Below are 21,470 nucleotides of genomic sequence, written 5' to 3' on the forward strand. Positions count from 1 at the left end.
ATACAATATAAATGTAGTATAGAATAAATATTAAATACAAACGGCAAGGTGTTTTATGAGTCATTGGATTGTGTCATTAGGTTGTGTCCGGAAAAGCTTGCTTGAATAACCAAGTCTTAAGTTTTTTCCTAAATGTTGGGAGGCATGGCTCCTGTCTGAGGTCTGTAGGAATGGAATTCCACAGTAGAGGGCCAGCTGTGGAGGTGGCGCGATCTCTTAGGGTGATGTGTTTAGTCGTTTTCGCTGGGGGAACTAGTAGGGAGCCTCTATAAGCATCTCTGGTAGGTCTAGTAGAATTATGTAATTGGAGAGGGAATTGGAGATCGAGAGTGGTGAGTTGATGTATAGTTTTATAGATGATGGTTAAGGCCTTATACATGATGCGGAAGTATATGGGTAACCAATGTAGCTCTTTCAAGACGGGGGAGATGTGGTCTCTTTTCCTTGTGCCTGTCAGAATACGGGCTGCTGAATTTTGCACCATCTGGAGTGGTTTGGAGTAAGATGAAGGTAGACCTAGCAATAGGGAATTGCAGTAGTCCAGTTTCGAGAAAATGACTGCTTGGATGATCGTTCTGAAATCGTGAGCGTGGAAAAGAGGTCTTATCCTTTTTAGGACCTGGAGTTTATAGAAGCAGTCTTTAGTTGTTTTATTGATGTGTGCCTTGAAGTTTAGCCGGTTATCTATTATCACTCCTAGGTCTCTGGTTTGTGTGGTAAGAAGATTGGAAGGAAGAGTACTGTTGTTTGTGTTTTCATTTAAGACTAATCGGAGAAAATTCTTTTTCACTCAACGCACAGTAAAGCTTTGGAATTTGTTGCTAGAGGATGTGGTTAGTGCAGTTAATGTAGCTGGATTCAAAAAAGGTTTGGATAAGTTCTTGGAGGAGAAGTCCATTAATGGCTATTAATCAATTTTACTTAGGGAATAGCCACTGCTATTAATTGCATCAGTAGCATGGGATCTTCTTAGTGTTTGGGTAATTGCCAGGTTCTTGTGGCCTGGTTTTGGCCTCTGTTGGAAACAGGATGCTGGGCTTGATGGACCCTTGGTCTGACCCAGCATGGCAATTTCTTATGTTCTTATGCTTGTTGACCTACCACATAGCTACTTGTTTGTCTGTTTGGATCATGACAACTTTGTTGGACAGTCTATCTCTGATAGCCCATAGCAAGTACCTGATTGCCCAGAGTTCCAGGAAATTGATTTGACAACGTGCTTCCTGGGTGGACCAGAGACCCTGGGTGCGGAGTCCCTCTACATGAGCTCCGTACCCCAGTGTGGACCCATCCATGGTAAAGACAGTTTGGGTAGGGGGACTCTAGAAGGATATTCCCCGTTCCAAATTTGAGAGTACTTGCCATCAGGACAAAGAGTCCTGGAGAAACAAGGTGATTCAGATGTGATACTGGAGGCTCTGCGTGGCCTGGCACCACTGTGACCTCAGGGTCCATTGGGCTTTGTGCATATGCAAACGTGCCAAGGTTGTAACATGGATGGTTGCAGCCATGTGGCCCAACAGCCTTAACATGTGCTGAGCTGATACCTGCTGGCTCTTTTGAATCACCGTTGCTGTCCATCAAGGTGACCGCTCTGGACCGCGGCAGGAAGGCTTTTGCCCAAACCGTGTCTAGCAGGGCTCCTGTGAAGTCCAATTGCAATGACGGGCTGAGATGGGACTTCAGGTAGCTGATGACTAACCCTAGTGACTCCATCACTGGATGGTCAAACGCATGGACCAAATGGCTCCTGCCTGAGATGTGCTCTTGACTAGCCTATCATCCAGGTAAGGGAAAACATGCACTCCCAGCATGTGGAGGTGCTCCCCCACCACGGCCAGGCATTTTCTGAACACATGTGGGGCTGAAGTGAGCCCGAACAGCAACACTGTGTACTGGAAGTGCTGTTTTCCCACTGCAAATCTGAGATACTTCCTGTGACTTGGGAAGATCTTGATGTGCGTGTACGCGTTCTTCAGATCAAGGGAGCGTAGCCAGTCCCCTTTTTGCAGGAGGGGAATCAGGGTGCCCAGGGAAACTATTTTGAACTTTTCTCTTTTTAGAAACTTGTTCAAGCCCTCAGGTCTAGAATGGGATGGAGTCCCCCTGTTCTTTTTGGAATCAGGGAGTACTGGGATAGAATCCCTGCCCTCTTTGCCTTGGTAGGACAGGTTTGACTGCTCTGGCCGTTAAGAGGGCAGTAAGCTCCCTAATGCACTACTGGCCCCCAAAACGGGCACAGAGGACAACTTGATGGGACACCCAGTAGGTTTAATTAGTACCCTTTGATGGACAATGGACAGAACCCACCTTTCAGAGGTTATACTAGGCCACTGATCCACAAAGAACCAAAGCCTGTCCCCAACTGGGGGATCCAGCATCTTGGGTACAGGTGGCTAGGTTATGCTCCTTACTATCCAGTCAAAACCCCATCCTGGGATTTGACTTGTGTGCCGGCTGGGGCTTGGGAGCTCTCTGCTGCCTGGGACGGCCGTGGGAGCTCACCCTCTGCAAATGGGAGCGAGGGTCCAGAGGATAGTACTTCCTTTGGTAGAAAGACTTCCTCTGACCCTGTCTTGCCAACTTCCTTGCTGAGGAGGGTGGGTCTGAAGTGCTGGCGGAGAGTTGTTGGAGGGCCTCATGGTGGTCCCATGACTGGGCTACCTCTCCGAAGAGATTATCTCCCGTACATGGCAAGTCAGTGAGTCTTTCCTGTACCTCTGATTGGAGATCCAAAGCCCACAGGCATGCCATTCTGCAGGCGCCGATTCCCACTGCAGAGACTCTCGATGCTTTTCTGAAAACATCATAGGTTGTACGAACCTCATGTTTTCTGCACTCCAGGCCCTTCTACACCAACGACATGAAGGTGTCTTGCTGCTGTTGAGGCAGCTGCTTGGCCGCCTCCTCACTTGCTTCCAGAGGTTCTGCGAGTACTGGCTCATATAGAGCTGGTCGGAAGTAATGCGGGTAATAAGCATGGCTCCCTGGAATACTTTCCTCCCAAGAGTGTCCATCGCCCTGGGGGTACCGAGGCATGAGCCCAGGAGTGCTTGGCCCTCGAGAGTGGATTTGACCACCACTGATTGGTGTGACAGCTGCTGCTTCTCGAATCTAGGAGCCTTCTGGATGAGGTAAACCCCATCCGCCTTCCCAGATCCTCAGCAGCACCTCCTTAAAGATGTTTTGCATAGAGTCCGCCACAATCTCCTTAGGAGCCTCCGTGAACTGGAGGATTTCCAGCATCTTGTGCCTGACATCCTCCTCCGTCAACAACTGAAAAGGGATGCCCTCAGCCATTGCTCACACAAACCCCGCAAAGATTAAGTCCTCTGGAGACTTCCTTCGTTCCTCTGGAGGAGAAGGCTCTGAGGGGAGATCCTTAGAGTTCTCTTGAGGAGGAATCTGTAGTGTTATCCCCCAGGGGTCATACGGAGCCTCATCCTCACTGTAGTCCACATGGGATGAGGCCCTAGGTAATCTGCCTTCGTCCAGAGGCATGGGCACTGGTGACAACAGTGCCAGCCCCGGCAGCGCTATACGGGGGCTGCAGGTCTTGGTGTCCCCGCTGGCCTCAATGGAGCTTACTCAGAACAATTGGCAACAAGCACAGTTTCTGTCGGCGGGAAGCATTGGTGCCCCACTGGGTATTGCTGGCCTCCCAGGAACTGACGCCCACTGGGTCAGTAACGCACTGATGAGCACATTGAGCCATTCCAGCAGTGGTTCCAGAACGGAAAGCATGGTTATTGGTACTGTCTGTGCCATAGGCCAGCTGGACTCCTCGCTCCAGCTCCTCCTCGAAAGTTGCCAATGCCAAAACTGACTGGGAAGCAGGAGGGGTGGCCAGATCTTCCTCGGATCCCTGACGTAAATCAGGACCAGTGGAGACAGTTTTGGACCCCTGGCATTGATGGAGGATTGTCACTCCTCACTGTGGAGTCGCTTCGGGGGCATCACACATGATCCAGTGCCTCCCCGAGCCCAGCACCATGCATCGAAGGTGACTGGTGTCGATGCTTCCTTCGGTGCTCGCCTGGTCTTTTCCCGGTACTGAGATTGATGACAATGAACCCGACATCCTCGATCTGGAAGAGACCAACAGGGGCAGATTCCCGGCGCCCTATCCACCGGCAGCATTGACGAAACTGACGGCCCTGCAATATCTATGGCGCTGTGTCCATTGGTGCAGATGTCAAGGTCGATGGCTCAGACTTTCTCGACCCGAAGAGTTTCTCCACCTTAGCAACTTGAGCATGATGTCCCTTGAGGGTCATCTGGGCACACAAGCAGCAATCCCAGACATCATGCAAATTCCCCAGGCAGAGGACACATACCTCATGGGGGTCCGTAATGGACATGGTCTACTGACACGGGGGGCATCGACAAAAACCAGATGACACCATGATGAACAAAAAGAAGGAGAATAAACGAGTGGTGATGGCAGGCAGTCGAAGCCAGCAGGCTGCCACAAGGAGAATGAAGCAAAAATAAACTTACCAAAAACAACGAAAAGCCTGACTAAGGAGTCTATGGGGAGGCACCGAGAGGGACCCGGCATTTGAGGAACGTGAAAAAAAACAGAATTTTTAAACCGGTGAAATTTTCCAAGGTAATTTCCAAAGGAAAAGCCACGAGCTCACTTAACCGCAAGGCAAAAGCTCCGCGGGAAGCAAAGAGACTGAAGAGGGACCCTGCGTGGAGGCGTTGTATAGGCATGCTCAGCGTGCCTACTCAAAGTTCCAGAAACTTTGACAGAAGTTTTCCTTGCCGAGCTCCAACCGATGATGGTACCCATGTGTGAGGACTACCATCCAGCTTGTCCTAGGAGAAATATTATTTTGATGATGATTTTTTTGTTTTTTTTCCTGTTTTTAGTCTACTTTAGTTTTTTTTTTGGGGGGGGGGGGTTGCTTATTTGACTCATTTTTTAATTTATTTTTGCTTATTTTCCATTATTTTCACTTTACTCTTTACTCTCCCCTTCTTCCGTTTTATTTGCCTTTCCCTCCCTCCTTCAAGTAGTTATCACCGTTCCTTCTCTCTAACCTGTCTTACATCTTCTTTACTCCAGTTGCTCTTCTCTCCATCTTTTTTACTCTTGCGCCCCCCCCCCTCCCCCCCGACCCTATTCTATCTGTTTCACTGATCTCTAGAGCCTTACCTTCAGTCTTTCTCTAGTCAAAGCTTGGTCCCACCCCAGCAATGGCAACTCGCCTGGGCCTTGGCAGCAGCAAGAGCAGCTCTCATTGGCTCTGGCAGCAGCAAGGGCAGCTCTCATTAGCCCCAGCCATTGTGGCTCTCCTTGTCTCAGGCCAGCACCAAATTTTATTTATTTATTTATTTAGCATTTTTTTTATATACCGAGGTATAGCAGAGTTGCCTTCACTCCGGTTTACATACAGAACAACGTGTTACATTGAACGATGTTTGAAATTTAAGAATATCAAAAATTAACAATAATGAGCAAAGACATAACAAGGAGAATGAGTATAACAGGATAACACAGGGTGGAAACCCTGAGTAGGTGAACAGAGATATCTGGGAACATTGAAAACAGAGGACATCTGCGTCATGAAACAGGGAGATTGATTGAAGGAGATATTGAAAGATAGCAGGCTATGTTAATATACTATAAGTTCATTGAGTGCAGACTTTAAAAGATTGGCTGATTAAACACCTAGGATCTTTCAGTCCTGGTTATAATCTGTTTATATCTTGTTGACTTCCCAGCGATTAAAGTATATTTACTTTATTTACAACCTGCAATCTCTACTAAAACCGAATACCCTAGCTCCATTCAACACATACCACCATCACTGCAAAGACATTGCTATACAAGCCTTCGAACCCATTGCAACATCTGAGACCATGCTAATATTGAAGAAAATGAAACCCTCATCTCACCCATTTGACCATATCCCTTCCAAACTTCTGCTGCTAATACCAGATACCATTGCCAAAACCTTGACTGACATCATCAATTGTTCCTTAGCCCAAGGAATTTATCCAGATGACCTGAAAATTGCCTCTATCAAACCTCTATTAAAAAAAACCTAATCTAAATCCTAAAGAGCCCTCCAACTTCCGCCCTATCTCCAACCTCCCTTTTATAGCTAAGGTTATGGAAAAATTAGTCAACACCAGATTATCAGAATACCTCGAAGACCACAATATATTATTCCCCACTCAATACGGCTTCCGGAAATCCTTAAGTACAGAATCACTTCTCATATCTCTGACAGATTACCTCATCATGGGCCTCGACAAAGGTCACGCCTACCTGCTGATACTCCTTGACCTATCGGCAGCCTTTGATACCGTGAATCACTCCCTTCTCCTAAGCGAACATCGGAATAACAGGCGCTGCACTAGCCTGGTTCAAATCATTCTTGGGAAACAGAGGATACAAAGTCAAAATACATAACAAAGAATCACAGTTCTATCCTTCCACGCTGGGAGTTCCACAGGGCTCCTCTCTTTCCCCCACGCTCTTCAATATTTACCTCTTACCCCTATGTCAACTATTAACCAATCTGAACCTCAAATACTTTCTATACGCAGATGACATCCAGATTGTCATCCCTATCAAAGAATCCCTTATTAAAACTATTAAAATCTGGGGAAACTGCCTTCAAAATATTGACAACCTCCTCTCCAGTCTAAATCTAATCTTAAATTCTGCAAAAACCGAACTCCTCATAATTTCCCCCAAAAACAGCTACCTCACCTCAAATCCTCCATCCGGCTTTCAAACATCACATGTAAGAGACCTAGGAGCCATTATTGATAATCTGTTAATCTTAAATCTTTTATTAATCAAACTACTAAAGACTGCTTTCATAAACTGCACGTCTTAAAAGAATTAAACCGCTCTTCCATTTCCACGACTACAGAACAGTTCTGCAATCAATAATCTTCTCTAAGTTAGATTATTGCAATTCCATTCTATTAGGTCTCCCATCTTCTCATACTAAACCTCTCTAGATGGTTCAGAACATGGCGGCCAGAATTTTGACAAACACAAGAAGAAAAGAACACATATCTCCGATTCTCAAAGACTTACATTGGCTGCCAGTGCACTATAGAATCTTATACAAGTCCATTACCACCATCTACAAAGCATTCCATCAACTCTCTTCGCTTAACCTCCAAATACCATTTAAAAAACATACCTCTACCAGACCTATCAGAGAGTCCTACAGAGATTCACTACAGGTTCCACCTGCCAAAACCTTTCACCATACGACGCTCAGAGACAGGGCTTTCTCTGCAGCAGGACCTACTTTGTGGAACTCCATCCCACCAGAACTGAGACAGGAACCCTGCCTTCCTACATTTAGAAAAAGACTCAAAACCTGGTTATTTATGAAAGCCTTTCCAGACACAAATTGAACTTTCTCTCAACCAAATCAACTTAGACCTCCCCTCCGGGTAAACATAAACTTTGACAACTCCATAATGTTATTTCTCATTTAAATAGGCAGGTTTTATTTTGCTTTTATTATATTACCTTGTTACTCTTTTATCTCATTGTTAATTTTCTATCGCTTTCTTTACATTCCAAGTTGCATTATGTCCCTGTTTTATTGTAACTGCTATTTCTTCTTTTATCACATGTTAATGTTCAAAGTTTTTTCGCCTCTTGTCACACCCTGTTAATTGTAAACCGACATTTATTTATTTATTTATTTATTTATTAATTAACTTTTATTTACCGACATTCGTGCAGCACATCATGCCGGTTTACAAAGAACTCAGGTGGGCGATACAATAAAACAATGTACAAAGAATAAAATAAAGTAACAAAAACATAACAATATAACCTTAGAACAAAATACTATTTCTTACGAAAAGGACACATTAACCGATCGTGATCAAAAGGATAAATTAAGCAGTAGAGGGGGATGTTGTTTCTTCTAGGGTATCCATGGGTGGTGTGAGGGGAAGCGGGGAAAGCATAGGGAGGGGTGGAGAAAGTTCGAGCAGAGGGGGCTGGGAGAGATTAAATTTGGTTTGTGTCAGGATAGGCCTGTCGAAATAGCCATGTTTTGACTCCTTTCTTGAAAATTTGCAGGGATGTCTCTTGGCGTAGGAGGGTGGGGAGGGAGTTCCAGAGGTTGGGGCCAGCGACGGAAAAGGCTCTCTCTCTGGTGTGAGTAGAATGTGCTGCCTTTAGAGATGGGGTGTGTAGAGTGCCTGCATGGGTTGTTCTTGTGGGACGGTCGGAGGAACGGTAACGAGGCATTTCGTCTAGCCAGGTGTGATTATGTTTGTGTAGGGAATTGTGAAGGATGGTGAGGGTTTTGTATTGTGAGCGGAAGGAGATAGGTAACCAATGTAGGTCTTTTAGTATGGGGGTGATGTGGTCTCTTTTTTGTGTGCCTGTTATGATTCTAGCCATGGAGTTTTGCAGAATTTGGAGGGGTTTGATGGTGGTGGCGGGAAGTCCTAGTAATAGGGAATTGCAATAGTCTATTTTTGTGAGCATTGTGGTCTGTACGACTGTGCGGAAATCGTGGGTGTGGAGGAGGGGTTTGAGTTTTTTTATGATGTTAAGTTTATAGAAACCCCCCTTTAGTAGGTTTTTGATGTGGGGTTTGAAACTTAGGTGTTGGTCTATGTAGACTCCCAGATCTCTTACAAACTGGGTCTGAGGGGTGGCTGTGGTTGTATTTTGAGGAGTGTTCTGTTGCATGGGGAGAGTGAAATGTTCAGGCTGCTTAGAGATGACGAGTAATTCTGTTTTGACGAGTTTAGAGCAAGATGGAGTTCGGATAGTGAGGCGCTTATGGTGGCGAGGCAAGATTCCCAGCGTTGCAGAGGTTCTTTTATGGATCCCTGAAACGGGATGAGAATCTGCACGTCATCTGCATACAGGAAGAATTTCAGGCCTAGTTTGGAGAGGAGGTGGCAAAGGGGTATGAGATAAATATTAAATAGGGTGGAGGATAAGGATGATCCTTGGGGTACGCCTTGCGTGATAGGTATGTGTGAGGATTCGTGCTTGTCGATTTAACTAGATACTCCCTGTGTGTGAGGTAGGAGGAGAGCCATGAGAGGGCTGTGTCGGCGATGCCTATTTCTGTTAGGCGGGTCATTAGTATCTGATGGTTGACAGTGTCGTAAGCAGCTGAGATGTCTAGTAGGGCGAGTAGGTACGAGTTTCCATGGTCCATACCTTTAAGTATGGTGTCTGTCATGGCTAGTAGTAAGGTTTCGGTGCTTCGGTCTTTGCGGAAACCGAACTGTTGAGTGTGGAGGACATTGTGGTCTTCTAAAAACTCCGTTAGTTGTTTGTTAATAACCCTCTCTAGGACTTTGGATAAGAATGGGAGATTGGAAATTGGACGGTAATTGGCAGGGTCTGTGGGGTCGAGGGTGGGTTTTTTCAGGAGGGGCTTGACTATGGCCAGTTTGAGTGGGTCTGGGACACTGCCTGCAGTAATAGAGCAGTTGATAAAGTCCTTAATATGATGCGACTCCCATCGCGAATGCCGGTATATAAAAAAAAATTTAAAAAAATATATATATATTACGGGACTCTTGCATGCACATAAAAGTAGCCATTTTCAAAAGCCTTTTGTGCATGTAAAACCTTTTGAAAATTCAGTCCTATAGAAGTTTCAAAGGAGTTATGCACATAAAAGGAGCAATTTTCAAAAGCTCATTTACATGCATAAATCCTTTTGAAAATTACCTCCTATGTTTGCCAACTGTTTTTTGGTTTTTTTGTTGTTGTTGCTTTAGAATCAAGATGCACGAAAAGAGAAACACCAAACAAAAGAACGACGAGAAGACCCCGGAAGGTGCAGTGCCAGCATACCTGCTGGACCGAGAGGGGCAGTCCCGAGCCAAAGTCCTCTCCAACATGATTAAACAAAAGCGGAAGGAGAAAGCTGTAAGTAACAAAGGAATGCATGGAGTCCAGTTTTACATACAACTGTAATCTTATCAGGTTGCAGTCCTTCACTATTGCCAAAGAGCCAGACTATGCACTTCTCCCCGCCCAGAGCAGTACAATAGCATCCCCATGGCCCTAATTTATTTGTTTATATGAAAAAATTGTTACCCGCTCATATCCATGTTTCATGGTGGGGTACAATTTAGATATACATAAAAAATGTAAAACAAACAGAAAACATAAAAATCACATATTAGATGACATGAGTAAATAATTTTAAAACAATTTATCCAAATATATACCATGCTAAATGACAGTCTGCAAAACAATAACATACACCAAGAACTCCTGCAAAATAATTATTAAACTCAACTAACCAGCATGGATTTACCCAAAGGAAGTCTTGCTTTACAAATCTGCTACATTTCTTTTTTGGAAGGGGTTAATAAAGGTGAGCTGGTAGACGAAGTGTATTTGGATTTTCAGAAGGCGTTTGACAAAGTCCCCCATGAGAGGCTGCTAAAAAAATAAAAAAGTCATGGGATAGGAGGCAATGTACTTTTGTGGATTGCAAACTGGTTAAAAGACAGGAAACGGAGAGTAGAATTAGTCAGTTTTCTCAGTGGAGAGAGCTAAACAGCAGAGTGCCTCGGGGATCTGTACCTGGACTGGTGCTTATTAAGGGGAACAAGGAGTGACGTAACCAAATTTGTAGATGACACAAAATTATTCAGAGTAGTTAAATCACAAGCACATAGTGAGAAATTACAAGAGGACCTTGCAAGACTGGAAGATTGGGTGTCCAAATGGCAGGTGAAATTTAATGTGGGTAAATGCAAGGTGATGCATATAGGGAAAAATAACCCATGTTGTAGTTGCATTATGTTAGGTTTCATGTTGGGAGTTACCACGCAAAAGATCTAGGCATCATAGTGGACAGTACATTGAAATCATCAGTTCAGTGAGCTGTGGCGGTCAAAAAAGCAAACAATGTTAGGAATTTTTAGGAAAGGAATGGTGAATAAAACTGAGAATGTGTTAATGCCACTGTTTCTCTCCATGGTGAGACTGCATCTTGGGTTGTGTTCAGTTCTGATCACCGCATCTCAAAAAAGATATAGGGCCATTCAGCTTGGAGAAGACTGCTGAGGGGGGATATAATGGAGGTCTAGAAAATCATGATGACTAGAACTGGTAAATGTGAATCATTTGTTTACTCTTTCAGATAATAGGACTAGGGGGCACTCCATGAAGTTAGCAAGTAGCACATTTCCTAGCGTGTAGCCAGATGGACTCTGGACTAATTAGTTATATTCTGCCCTGCTAGCAGATGGAGACAGTCAGATTTCAAAGCTGATGTCACCTTAGATACACTCCTGCAGTGACGTCAGCCCTTCAGTATCTCTCCATCTCCTGGCAGATTTGGACATGCTTTCCCTATCGGGATCGCCGTACTCTTTAGAAGAAGAAATTTTACCTTTAAATTGGAGAGAGACTGAGCCCCGCTCTTCTGTGATGATACTTAATGGTCCCTCCCCCAGTTGAGAATTCCTGAGCCGATTTTCAAGATCCCTCAGAAGTGTGCCTTGGTCCAGTAGCTGGTTCCCGGTATGGACTTTGATCCTGAAGCAGCTGAAAGGCAGCGGGTGCAGGAAGCAGAGCGCGGTGGTGACAGACAAAGCCCTCTCCCCCCACAGCCGGAGATAGTCTCTGTACTCAGCCAGTAAGCGCTAAGCCCATGTAAGCAAAAAAAAAAAAAAAAACCAAAGAAGAGGAATTTCCCGTTTAGAGACGTTGGCGGGTTTTGGGAGGACTTCTTCGGTCTCCTTGCTCGGCGTGCCGTACCAACATCGTTCTCAATCCGTTGCTGTAAAGGGAAGTGGGCATCCAAGCAGGTTGAGCGGCTCCCGAGTGGGCTAGGCCCTGCTTCAAGCTTGGTCAGCACACCGCATGGTAGGCCATGTCGGCGCAGTCTTGCACGCAGTTTTGTGTGCCTTATGTTGCCCTCCACGCAGCGTTTGGTATGCGTGGTGCGAGCCGGCTCTTCGCACACGCTGTGCGCACAATTGCGCACACAACGTCGCATGCATAAGTATGTGCACAACTTTGCGCACAGTCTACGCACACAACTACTAGGGTACAGTATTCCTGAGCATACGGGTTGTGCGTGCGCCTCACTGCAGCTTGCTTAGATGCCCGAAATTTGTGTGCACACACTGTTCAAGCGCGAGCTGGCTAAATTCGCAGCTGCCGTCTCTAATGACTCTGGCAGAAAAGAAACATAAGCACCATTCTCTCTGGCTGCTTGCCATATTAGGACTACTCAGTCTGACCTAGATTCTTACTTATATCAGCACTGTGAGAGGAGGCCCAGGGAGAGTTGACCTCCTCAGATTTTACCAAGCCCGGTTCTTTCCATTCTGAGGATGGGTCAGCCACAAACTTAACTGAATAATCCCGGGGCTGGGTCCTCCTTAGCAGAAGGAAATTCAGCAGCACCTACTCCAGTCCTCCCTGGGCTAGCCTTCTCTTGGGTGGAATTTTTTCAAGGCCTTAAAGCCTTCATACAGGTGCAGTCTGCTTTACTTGCCCCTGTCCAGATGGAACCACAGCCGGTAAAGCCTCCCTTTCCCAGACCTATCAGCAGACCTCGAGTCATGACTCGCCTCACCAAGGTGTTCCTGGCAGGGACTCTGACAACACGGACAAAGAAGAGGATCCAGATTCCTTGGAAAATGGAGAAATCCCTTCAGGTTTAGAACCATATTGGACCATGTTACGTTTTTTCCCAAAGAGACGAACTGCCGGCCCTGGTTTCCCAGACTCTGAAGATGCTTGAGTTCCTGGGGCAGACTCTGTGACGGAACCTAAGAAGAATCCCATTCTGGTGTCTCTACGGAAAGCCTCTTGCTGTTTTCCGGTACTGGAAGCCATCCAGGAGTTGATTGACCTGAAAGCCTCTTGCTGTTTTCCGGTACTGGAAGCCATCCAGGAATTGATTGACCTGAAACGCCCTTGAAGCGAGTTTTAAAGGTGGTCAAGCATTAGAAGCTCTGTACCCACTGGATCCAGTGGCGAGAGAACGCCTGTGCTTCCCTAAAGTGAATGTGCTTGTCTGTGCTGTTTCAAAGTGAACAACTATCCCAGTGGAGGGAGGAACGGCCTTAGAGAATGTGCATGATAGGTGAATGAAGTCCATCCTTAAACAAGCCTTTGATGCACAGCAATGACCTTACAGATTGCTTCCTGCTGTTCCCTGGTGGCTCGCTCATGCCTGCTCCTCTTTAGAGAGATGGATGACTCCGGGCGTATTACAGAGAAGCTATAGAGCCTGCTGCTGCCTTTTTAGCTGATGCAAGTTCTGAACTAGTCCGTACCTCGGCCAGAGGATTGGCCTCAGTGATAGCGGCCAGAAATTGTTCAGCAGACACGACCTCTGTCAAACCTCACAAAGATGCCCTTTAAGAGATCACTCCTTTTCGAAAGTGAATTGGAAAAGCTGGCCAGTAAGTGAGGTGAATCTCCAGTGCCCTGGCTACCGGAAGATAAGAGAAGGCAGTCACAACGCCCCTCACCAGGGGCACCTACCGCTTTTGGCCCTACAGAAACTCGACATTTCAGAGGCCTCAGTCCTCAGGGAGGTCTCAGTCCTTTCAGAGCCGACAGCCCAAGAAAGGGGCAGGTTCGGCCCAAACTGCCCAATGAAGTTTTGCCAACCCATCCACGGAACAAGGAGATAAGGGATTGACTATCCCTCTTCTGCCAGCAGTGGGTCGATCGTGTTGGATAAATGGGTACTGGATGTCATACGAGAAGTATACACATTGGAATTTCGCAGCACTCCTCGGGACATTTTCATGATGTCTCCTTGCCACTCCCAGCACAGGAAGCAGGCAGTGGAGTCTACCATGATAAGGCTCCTCAAATTGAGGGCTATAATTCCAATACCTGCATCCCAGGAAAATATGGTGCGTTATTCCTTCTATTTCATCGTATCCAAGAAGGAGGATTCATTTCACCCCATCCTGGTCCTCAAAAGTGTCAACCATTAATTTCTGCATGGAATCTCTGCACTCCATGATAATGGCCCTACAACCGGGAGAGTTCCCTGGACCTCTCCGAGGCCTATCTTCATATTCCAATCTGGCAGATCATCAGCGTTTCTTGCTCTTTGCGGAACTGGGCCGCCATTATCAGTTCTGGGTGCTGCCCTTCTGCCTGGCCACCGCCCCCAGAACATTTTCTAAGATTATGTTGGTCGTAGCGGCAGCACTGAGGAAAGAGGGAATCCTGGTGCACACGTATTTGGACGACTAATTGATCTGTGCGAAGTCATGGGAAGCGAATCTCCGGGTGACCAGCAGGGTGATGTTCCTGCTTCAGGAGCTTGGTTGGGTCGTAAATGTGGACAAAAGCAGCCTCAAGCCCTCCCAGTCCTTGGAATACCTGGGAGTCCGGTTCTCCACCAAGCAGGGTAAGGTCTTCCTCCAGCCTTCATGGATAAGGAAGTTGATATCCCGTGTGCAACGGTTGACTAACACGATTTGCCCCAAGGTGTGGAGCTATCTTCAGGTCCTCGGTTTGATGGTGGTAACCCTGGAGGTAGTACTGAGGGCGAGGGTACACATGAGGCTACTTAAATGCTCCCTGCTGTCACGTTGGAACCCGCTGTCTCAAGACTATTAGATTTGCCTCCACCTACCGATAGATGTATGTTATTGACTCGAGTGGTGGCTTCAGGAAGCTCATCTGGGCAAGGCTGTAAATCTGTCCCTGCTGAACTGTCTGGTCCTCATGACAGATGCGAGCCTCCAGGGTTGGGCAGCTCACTGTCAGGAACTGATGGCCCAGGGATGTTGGACCAAGGAAGAAACCCTCTGGAACAGAAACCGCCTGGAAGCCCAGGCAGTCAGATTGGCGTGTCTACAGTTCAGCCAATTACTCCTGGGTCAGGTGGTCCAAGTGATGTTGGACAACACAACGGTAGCCTACATCAACCGCCAGGGAGGAACCAAGAGCTAGCAAGTGTCTCAGAAGATAGATCTCCTTATGGAATGGCCAGAATTAAATCTACAGATGATCTCAGCCTCCCACATTGCAGGAAAAGATAACGTCTGAACAGACTTTCTAAGCAGGGAGAGTCTGGATCCAGGAGAATAGGCATTTCAGCCAGAGCCTTTCAGCTGCTGGTAGATCGCTGGGGACCTCCTGTCCATTGACCTGCTGGCCACATATATGCAAAGGTTTCCCAGTTGTTCAGTCACAGAAGAAATCGGTGGCCTCTGGGGATCGACACCCTTGTTCACACCCGGTCAGAAGAGGACTTACTATACATCTTCCCTCCGTGGCCACTGCTGGGCAGGGTCATTCTCAGGATCAAGCGCCACAGGGGATTAGACCTCCTAGTGGCTCTGGATTGGCCCAGGCGCCCGTGGTATGCAGACAAGCGGAGACTTCTGGTGGATACCCCCTCAGTGCCTCCCACTGCACAGGGACCTGCTCCAAAAAGGTCCGGTCCTTCATGAGGATACGGCTTGATTTTGCTTATGGTTTGGCTTTTGAGAGGGCTTGCCTCATGAAGGGGGAATATTCAGCGGCAGTAATTACCAACTTGCTCCAAGTGCGGAAGTTCTTGACGTCCTTAGCGTATGTGCGGATCTGAGAATATTTGAGGCCTGGTGCGAGGAACACTGTGTTGCCCCTCGGATGGCCAAAATCCCTCCAGTTCTGGAATTTTTACAGGGCAGCTTGAATAAAGGATTGTCCCTTAACTCCTTGAAAGTCTGGGTAGCGGTTCTCTCCTGTTTCAGAGGCGAGGTGAATGGAACCCCTCTATCGGCACATACACGCATGGCCCGTTTTCTAAAAGGGGTAAAGCACCTCTGGCCACCCCTACGGTGGCTGGTTCCTTTGTGGACTCTTTATCTAGTATTGGAGTTTTTGGCAGGGCCCTCCTTTCCGCCACTATGCAGTCTGTCCTTATGCCTGTTAAGCCTGAAAACGGTGTTCCTGGTGGTCATATGCTCGTTGCATCATTGTCGTGTAGGGAACCATTCCACCGGATGACCCCAGAAGCGTTACAACTTCGAAGCATTCCATCCTTCTTTCCCAAGATAGTCTCAGAGTTTCATATGAATCAGACCATTTCATTGCCGTTCCTAGATAGGCACAAGGTCATGGAAGAATACCGCCTCCTCCGCCATTTAAACGTCAGTAGGTTTTGATGCGGTGTTTGGAACTTTCAGCATCAGTGTGCAAGACAGACCGTTTGTTCTTCATGGTGGAAGGAGACAGGATGAACCAGCTTTGCGGGCTACCATAGCTCACTGGATCAAAGTGGTGGTCACAGGAGCTTATGTAGAGACAGGAAAGCCATTACCCTTTCAGGTTAAAGCTCATTCCACTAGTGCTTAGGCAGTATCCTGGGCGGAAGCTAAGCTGCTGTCTCCTGTTGACATCTGCCAAGCGGTGACATAGTCCTCCTTACATACCTTCTCCAGGTTCTATCGCCTGGAAGTTCAGGCCCGAGAGGATGCAGCCTTTGCTAGGGAAGTGCTAACCGAACCACGGGCAGCCTCCCGCCCTGATCGAGAGTAGGTTTTGTACATCCCATTAATCTTGAATCCATCGGGCTACACGCTAGGAAATGGAGAAATTACTTACCTGATAATTTAGTTTTCCTTAGTGTAGACAGATGGACTCAGCATCCCTCCCACGGCTGCCCAAGAACAGTACCAAGGAATCGTCTGTGAAATGAATATCTATTCCAAGAGGTTACGAGTAAACCGTTGCCCAATCCCTATAATCTTGCTGGGATTGAGCATTTGTTTGGTTGAGTACAGTTACGGTTATCTGTTTTTAATCAAGTTTTGAATCAAGTTGTAATCAAATTTTAATCAAGTTTTTCAATAATATGTCCACAATGGCTTTTGAAGAGAATACTGAAGGGCTGAGGTCACTGCAAGGGTGTGTCTAAGGTGACATCAGCTTTGAAACCTTACTCCGTCTCCATCTGCTGTCAGGGGAGCATATAACCCATTAGTCCTGAGTCCATCTGTCTACACTAAGGAAAATGAAATTATCAGATAAGTAATTTCTACATTTAAAACAAATCAGAAAAAATTATTTTTCAGACAATGCACAGTTAAGCTGTGGAATTCGTTGCCAGAGGATGTGGTTAAGGCAGTTAGCTTAGCTGGATTTAAGAGGTTTGGACAAGTTCCTGGTGGAGAAGTTCATAAATTGCTATTAGCCAAGTTGATTTAGTGAATAGCCACTGCTTATTACCAGCATTGGTAGCATGGCATCTAGTTGATGTTTCGGTAATTGCTTGGTGCTTGTATCCTAGATTAGCCACTCTCAGTCTGAGTCAGTATGGCCACTTCTTATGTTTTTGTGTTAGTTCTAATCCATCTTTCTCATCAATCCTCAGTCTAGCACTTTCAACACTCGGATCTGCTATGCCTTTCTGAGCAAATGAGTCTTGAATTTTCTTTATCTTGTCTGAAAAACAATGAAGTTCTCGCTGAATAATGATACAGATTGGTCATCCTCCAATTGCTTAATAAATATGGCTGCTGCATACAGTCCATCATACATGAAACAATATATTTAGCCGCCTTGGTTTTTGGAGCATCACAATGAACATTGAAATCACACCCCCCCCCCCCCCCCCCAAAAAAAAAAAACCAACAAAAAAACCATTGGCTATTAGATAAAGATTAGCCATTAAACCCAGAAGGTTCTCCACTCTAAGCACACTGCTTGATTTGAGTTTGGGCACTAGTAGACTAATTTAAAAAAATGGAGCAGTTCCACTCCTCCTAACTTAATTGCTAAGCATTCTGATTGCAGAGGAGGTTCTTGATCTAGCTTAATATCTAGGTTCGACCAGTAAATAAGAACAATCCTCCTCCTGACTTTCCCAATCCCTCTTTGTTTAAAATAAGAAATCCTCAGGGCATGATTACACCAGATTAGTTCATTCTCATTCAGTCTAACCCAAGTTTCTTTAAAAAAAACCATATCTAATGCTCCAGAATCCATTCCAGTATAATTTGTGTTTCCTGAATTAATTGATCTTACAATCAGTAATCCTGTAGAAAGTAACTTTATCCTACTCCCTACACCTTCAAACAATGTTTGTAAAGGAAGGATATTCTTCATAAAGCATGTTTTCTATCCTGTCAATAGTATCAGTAAATTAAAGGGGGTAGAATGATTTTAAATAAATACCAATAGCCACAGTATAAACTCCTATTCAAATTAAACCTTTAATTATTCAACTATTCATTACCCACTATTTATAGAGCTGTAGCCTGTTTCCACAACCCAAAGGTTCAGTGATCCCAAGAATTAGATGTACCCTAGCATGAATAGTACACCCTGCATGTCCTCTGTTCACTTCCCTATAAATCTAATTCCTGTTCGTACCCCAGATCAGTCCAAACAAGTGGGTATATGTATCCCTACCAGCAGATGGAGGCAGAGAACAAAACTTTGAGGCACTGCTACATATCCGAGAGTGCCACCTGCAGACCCTCAGTATGTTTGTCTCCAGCAGATGGCAGAGGTGCAAACCTGCAGTTTGTGAGTTAAAGTAAAATAAGATTAGTTTAGGATTAGAGAGAAGACTGAAGACGGAGCTTCTAGTGGTGTTAGGTTCCTTTGTGGGCCATCCCTCTGGTTGAGCAGGGCAGGCAGGGGGTGGAAATCCCTGGCCAGCCTTGACCCTTGATTCCAGGGGGAGGGAAAGCCAGGTGTCCTTGTTCCCTCACTCCACCTGAGGTCCTCTCACCCAGGCTGACTGGCTGCAGCATCCTGGAGCTTCCAGAAACAGGAAAGTAGTATTTTCATTTTCATTTGCTTTTACTGTTCTATGTAGCTTAGGAGGCTGTTTCTTTAAGAGCTTAACTTGGGGAAAAAAAACAAAACAAACAAAGCTCAAAAGCTGTGAGGCCTGTTTTATTTTTTCTCTTCTCTGAGGGTTATGTCAGCTCGGCATCAGGGTGAGGAGGAAACCGTGTGACTGGGGCTGTTTTTCAGCACCCAAAATCGGGAGAGTGGCGGCAGCAGCTTTATTTTCGCCTGCTCAGGTTTATTTTTAGCCGTGAGCGTCTTCGCGCGTGATGCCATCTCCTGCTGTGTGCGGGAAAGCCCGTCAGGCCTGTTGGGAAAGGTGCTCTCGTCTCATTGCGGCTCTTCTCTGCCCTGCCTGTGTTTCTGGAGGTGAGGGAGCCTTGGCAAAAGGATCAGGGAGCAGACACTGCACACATCCTGCAGGCCTTGTGCAGGAGGTCCGGGGGGGGGGGGGGGGGGGGGTGTGAGAGAGAGACGGCAGCCATTTTAGCTCCACCTGGCAGGTGCCCTGACATGGATGAGGAAGGCAGGGACTCTCCTTCCATAAGGGCCCTGGAGGAGGGGGAGATGTGCCAGCGGACGCAGGAGAGGACCAGGCCCAGTGGAACAGGGAGACTGCTGCTGATTTTCCGCAGATTTTGTTTAATGCATGAGGCCTATCTCACCAGGCAAGAGTTGGCGGCGAAGAGGCCAGCTTTTTGGCGTATCCAAGACAAGGCTAAGAAGGCTCTGGTTGAGGTGCCTCCCAGGACGGAGGGGGCATTTTGCTGTTTGGTCTGGTTCAATCACGAGGGAAGGATCTTTCTTCCGAGGATTCTGATGGCACTGATCCGCAGGGTGGTGATCCGCAGGACCAGCAGGTGGACCAGGGCTCTGGTCAGGGCGTGGATACGGTGACTGATACACTGGGGTCTCTGATGTGGACGAGGTCCCTCTGGCAGAAGGGGATGACCCAAGGGTGGTCAGGTTATTCCGTAAGGAGGAATTGCACCCTCTCATCCCTCAGGTTCTGGAGGAGCTGGGGATTAAGGTTGCGCAGGAGGATTCTGACAATGAAAGGATAAACCCGGGAATGCCCTCTGAGGCGTGGGCCTCAGAGGGCATTCCCTTTACCAAAGCAGGTAAAGAAGTGATTGACCGGGAATGGGATTTCCCAGAAGCTGGTTTGAAGGTGGCCAGGGCTATGGCCAGGTTGTATCCCCTGCCAGAGGACACTTTAGAACTGTGGCAACTGGCGAAAGTGAAAGCGGCAGTGTGAGTGGTCACAAACAAAAATGATGATTCCTGTGGCAGGGTCGGAGGCATTGAAGGATGCCCAAGACTGGAAGCTTGAGATCCTGTTGAAAAGACTGTTGAAGTCTCTGCTCTGGTCCTTAGGACTGCAGACTGTGCTAGTCTAATGCAGAGGGCCTGTTTGTGCTGGGTGCAGAACACACAGGTGAAAGCAGTGAAAACCTCTGCAGAGCCTGGCCAGGATGCTCGGTTGGAAGCAGGAGTGGCCTATGTGGCCAATGCCCTCTATGATATGCTTTGCACTTCGGCTAGGAATATGGTGTCCGCGGTAGCCATACGAAGGCTTATGTGGTTACGTGATTGGTAGGCGGATGTTTGGTCAAAGGCGCAGCTTTATAATCTCCCCTTCAAAGGAAGGATATTGTTTGGAGAGGATTTAGTGAAGCTGATGAAGCATTTGGCAGATTCTGAAAAGAATAGTTTGCCCAAAGATAAGAAGGGAACTAAGGAGACCTTCCCGCCTCGCACTCACTTCCGTGAAATGAGATTTCACTCCAGCAGAGGTTCTTCAGGCTCTACGCAGAAGCAGGGTTCAGGAAGGCACCAGTCCTTTCGAGGGACCTGTAGACAAACCAGAGATATTTCCGGACAGGGCTCTGGAGGTACAAAGCCCATCCAATAAAGGTAGGCTGGTCCATGCGTCCCTGGTGGCGGTTGGAGGAAGATTATTCTGGTTTTACAAGGAGTGGACCAGAATCACTTTGGACTAGTGGGTGTTGGAAGCAATAAGGGAATGCTACGCTTTAGAATTTTCTCGAACCCCTCCCCCCCCCCCCCCCCCCCCCCTCAAGGACGCATTCAAGGTGTCCTGTTGCGCTACACCCGGAAAGTGGGCAGCAGTGCGGAATACTCTGCTGTGATTGGAAGCCATCCTCCCAGTGCCACAAGAGGAACATGGTCAAGGAAGGTATTCCGTGTATTTCGTGATTCCCAAGAAGGGAGGGTTCGTTTCGGCCCATTCTGGATCTGCAAAGGGTCAATTTGACATAGCGGGTGCCACTTTTCAGATGGAAACATTACAAACTGTGATTGCAGCAGTGCGCAAAGGGGAATTTCTGGCCTCCTTGGATCTTACGGAGGCACATCTCCACATTCCCATCATAGCAGATTATCAGAAAGTTCTACGCCTCAATGTGCTAGGGAAGAATTTTCAGTTTCGAGCTTTTCCCTTCGGGCTAGCTACTGCTCCGAAAATGTTCACAAAGATGATGGTAGTAGTGGCAGCAACCCTCAGAAAAGAAGGGATACTGGTGCATCCATACCTGGACGATTGGCTCATTCGGGAGAAGTCCAAGGTGGAGTGTCTGTTCTATTCGGCGAGTGACGGAGTGCCTGGAGTCCCTGGGCTAGGTGATAAACCAGGCGAAGAGCCATCTGGAACCTTCCCAGTCCTTGTGTTATCTGAGAGTATGAT

General features: G+C 46.9%; 1 protein-coding gene across 1 annotated transcript in view; it reads left to right on the forward strand.

Annotated features, from left to right (window-relative positions):
• Positions 1 to 21,470, forward strand: part of NSA2 (NSA2 ribosome biogenesis factor) — a 63,512-nt gene that overhangs the window by 23,559 nt on the left and 18,483 nt on the right. Inside the window, exon 3 of the mRNA XM_029575035.1 lies at positions 9,751 to 9,901. Within this exon, the coding sequence (XP_029430895.1) occupies positions 9,751 to 9,901 (151 nt within the window). The remainder of the gene's footprint in view (positions 1 to 9,750; positions 9,902 to 21,470) is intronic.

This window comes from Rhinatrema bivittatum, chromosome 1, assembly GCF_901001135.1.
Source record: "Rhinatrema bivittatum chromosome 1, aRhiBiv1.1, whole genome shotgun sequence".
Classification (NCBI taxonomy): Eukaryota; Metazoa; Chordata; class Amphibia; order Gymnophiona; family Rhinatrematidae; genus Rhinatrema; species Rhinatrema bivittatum.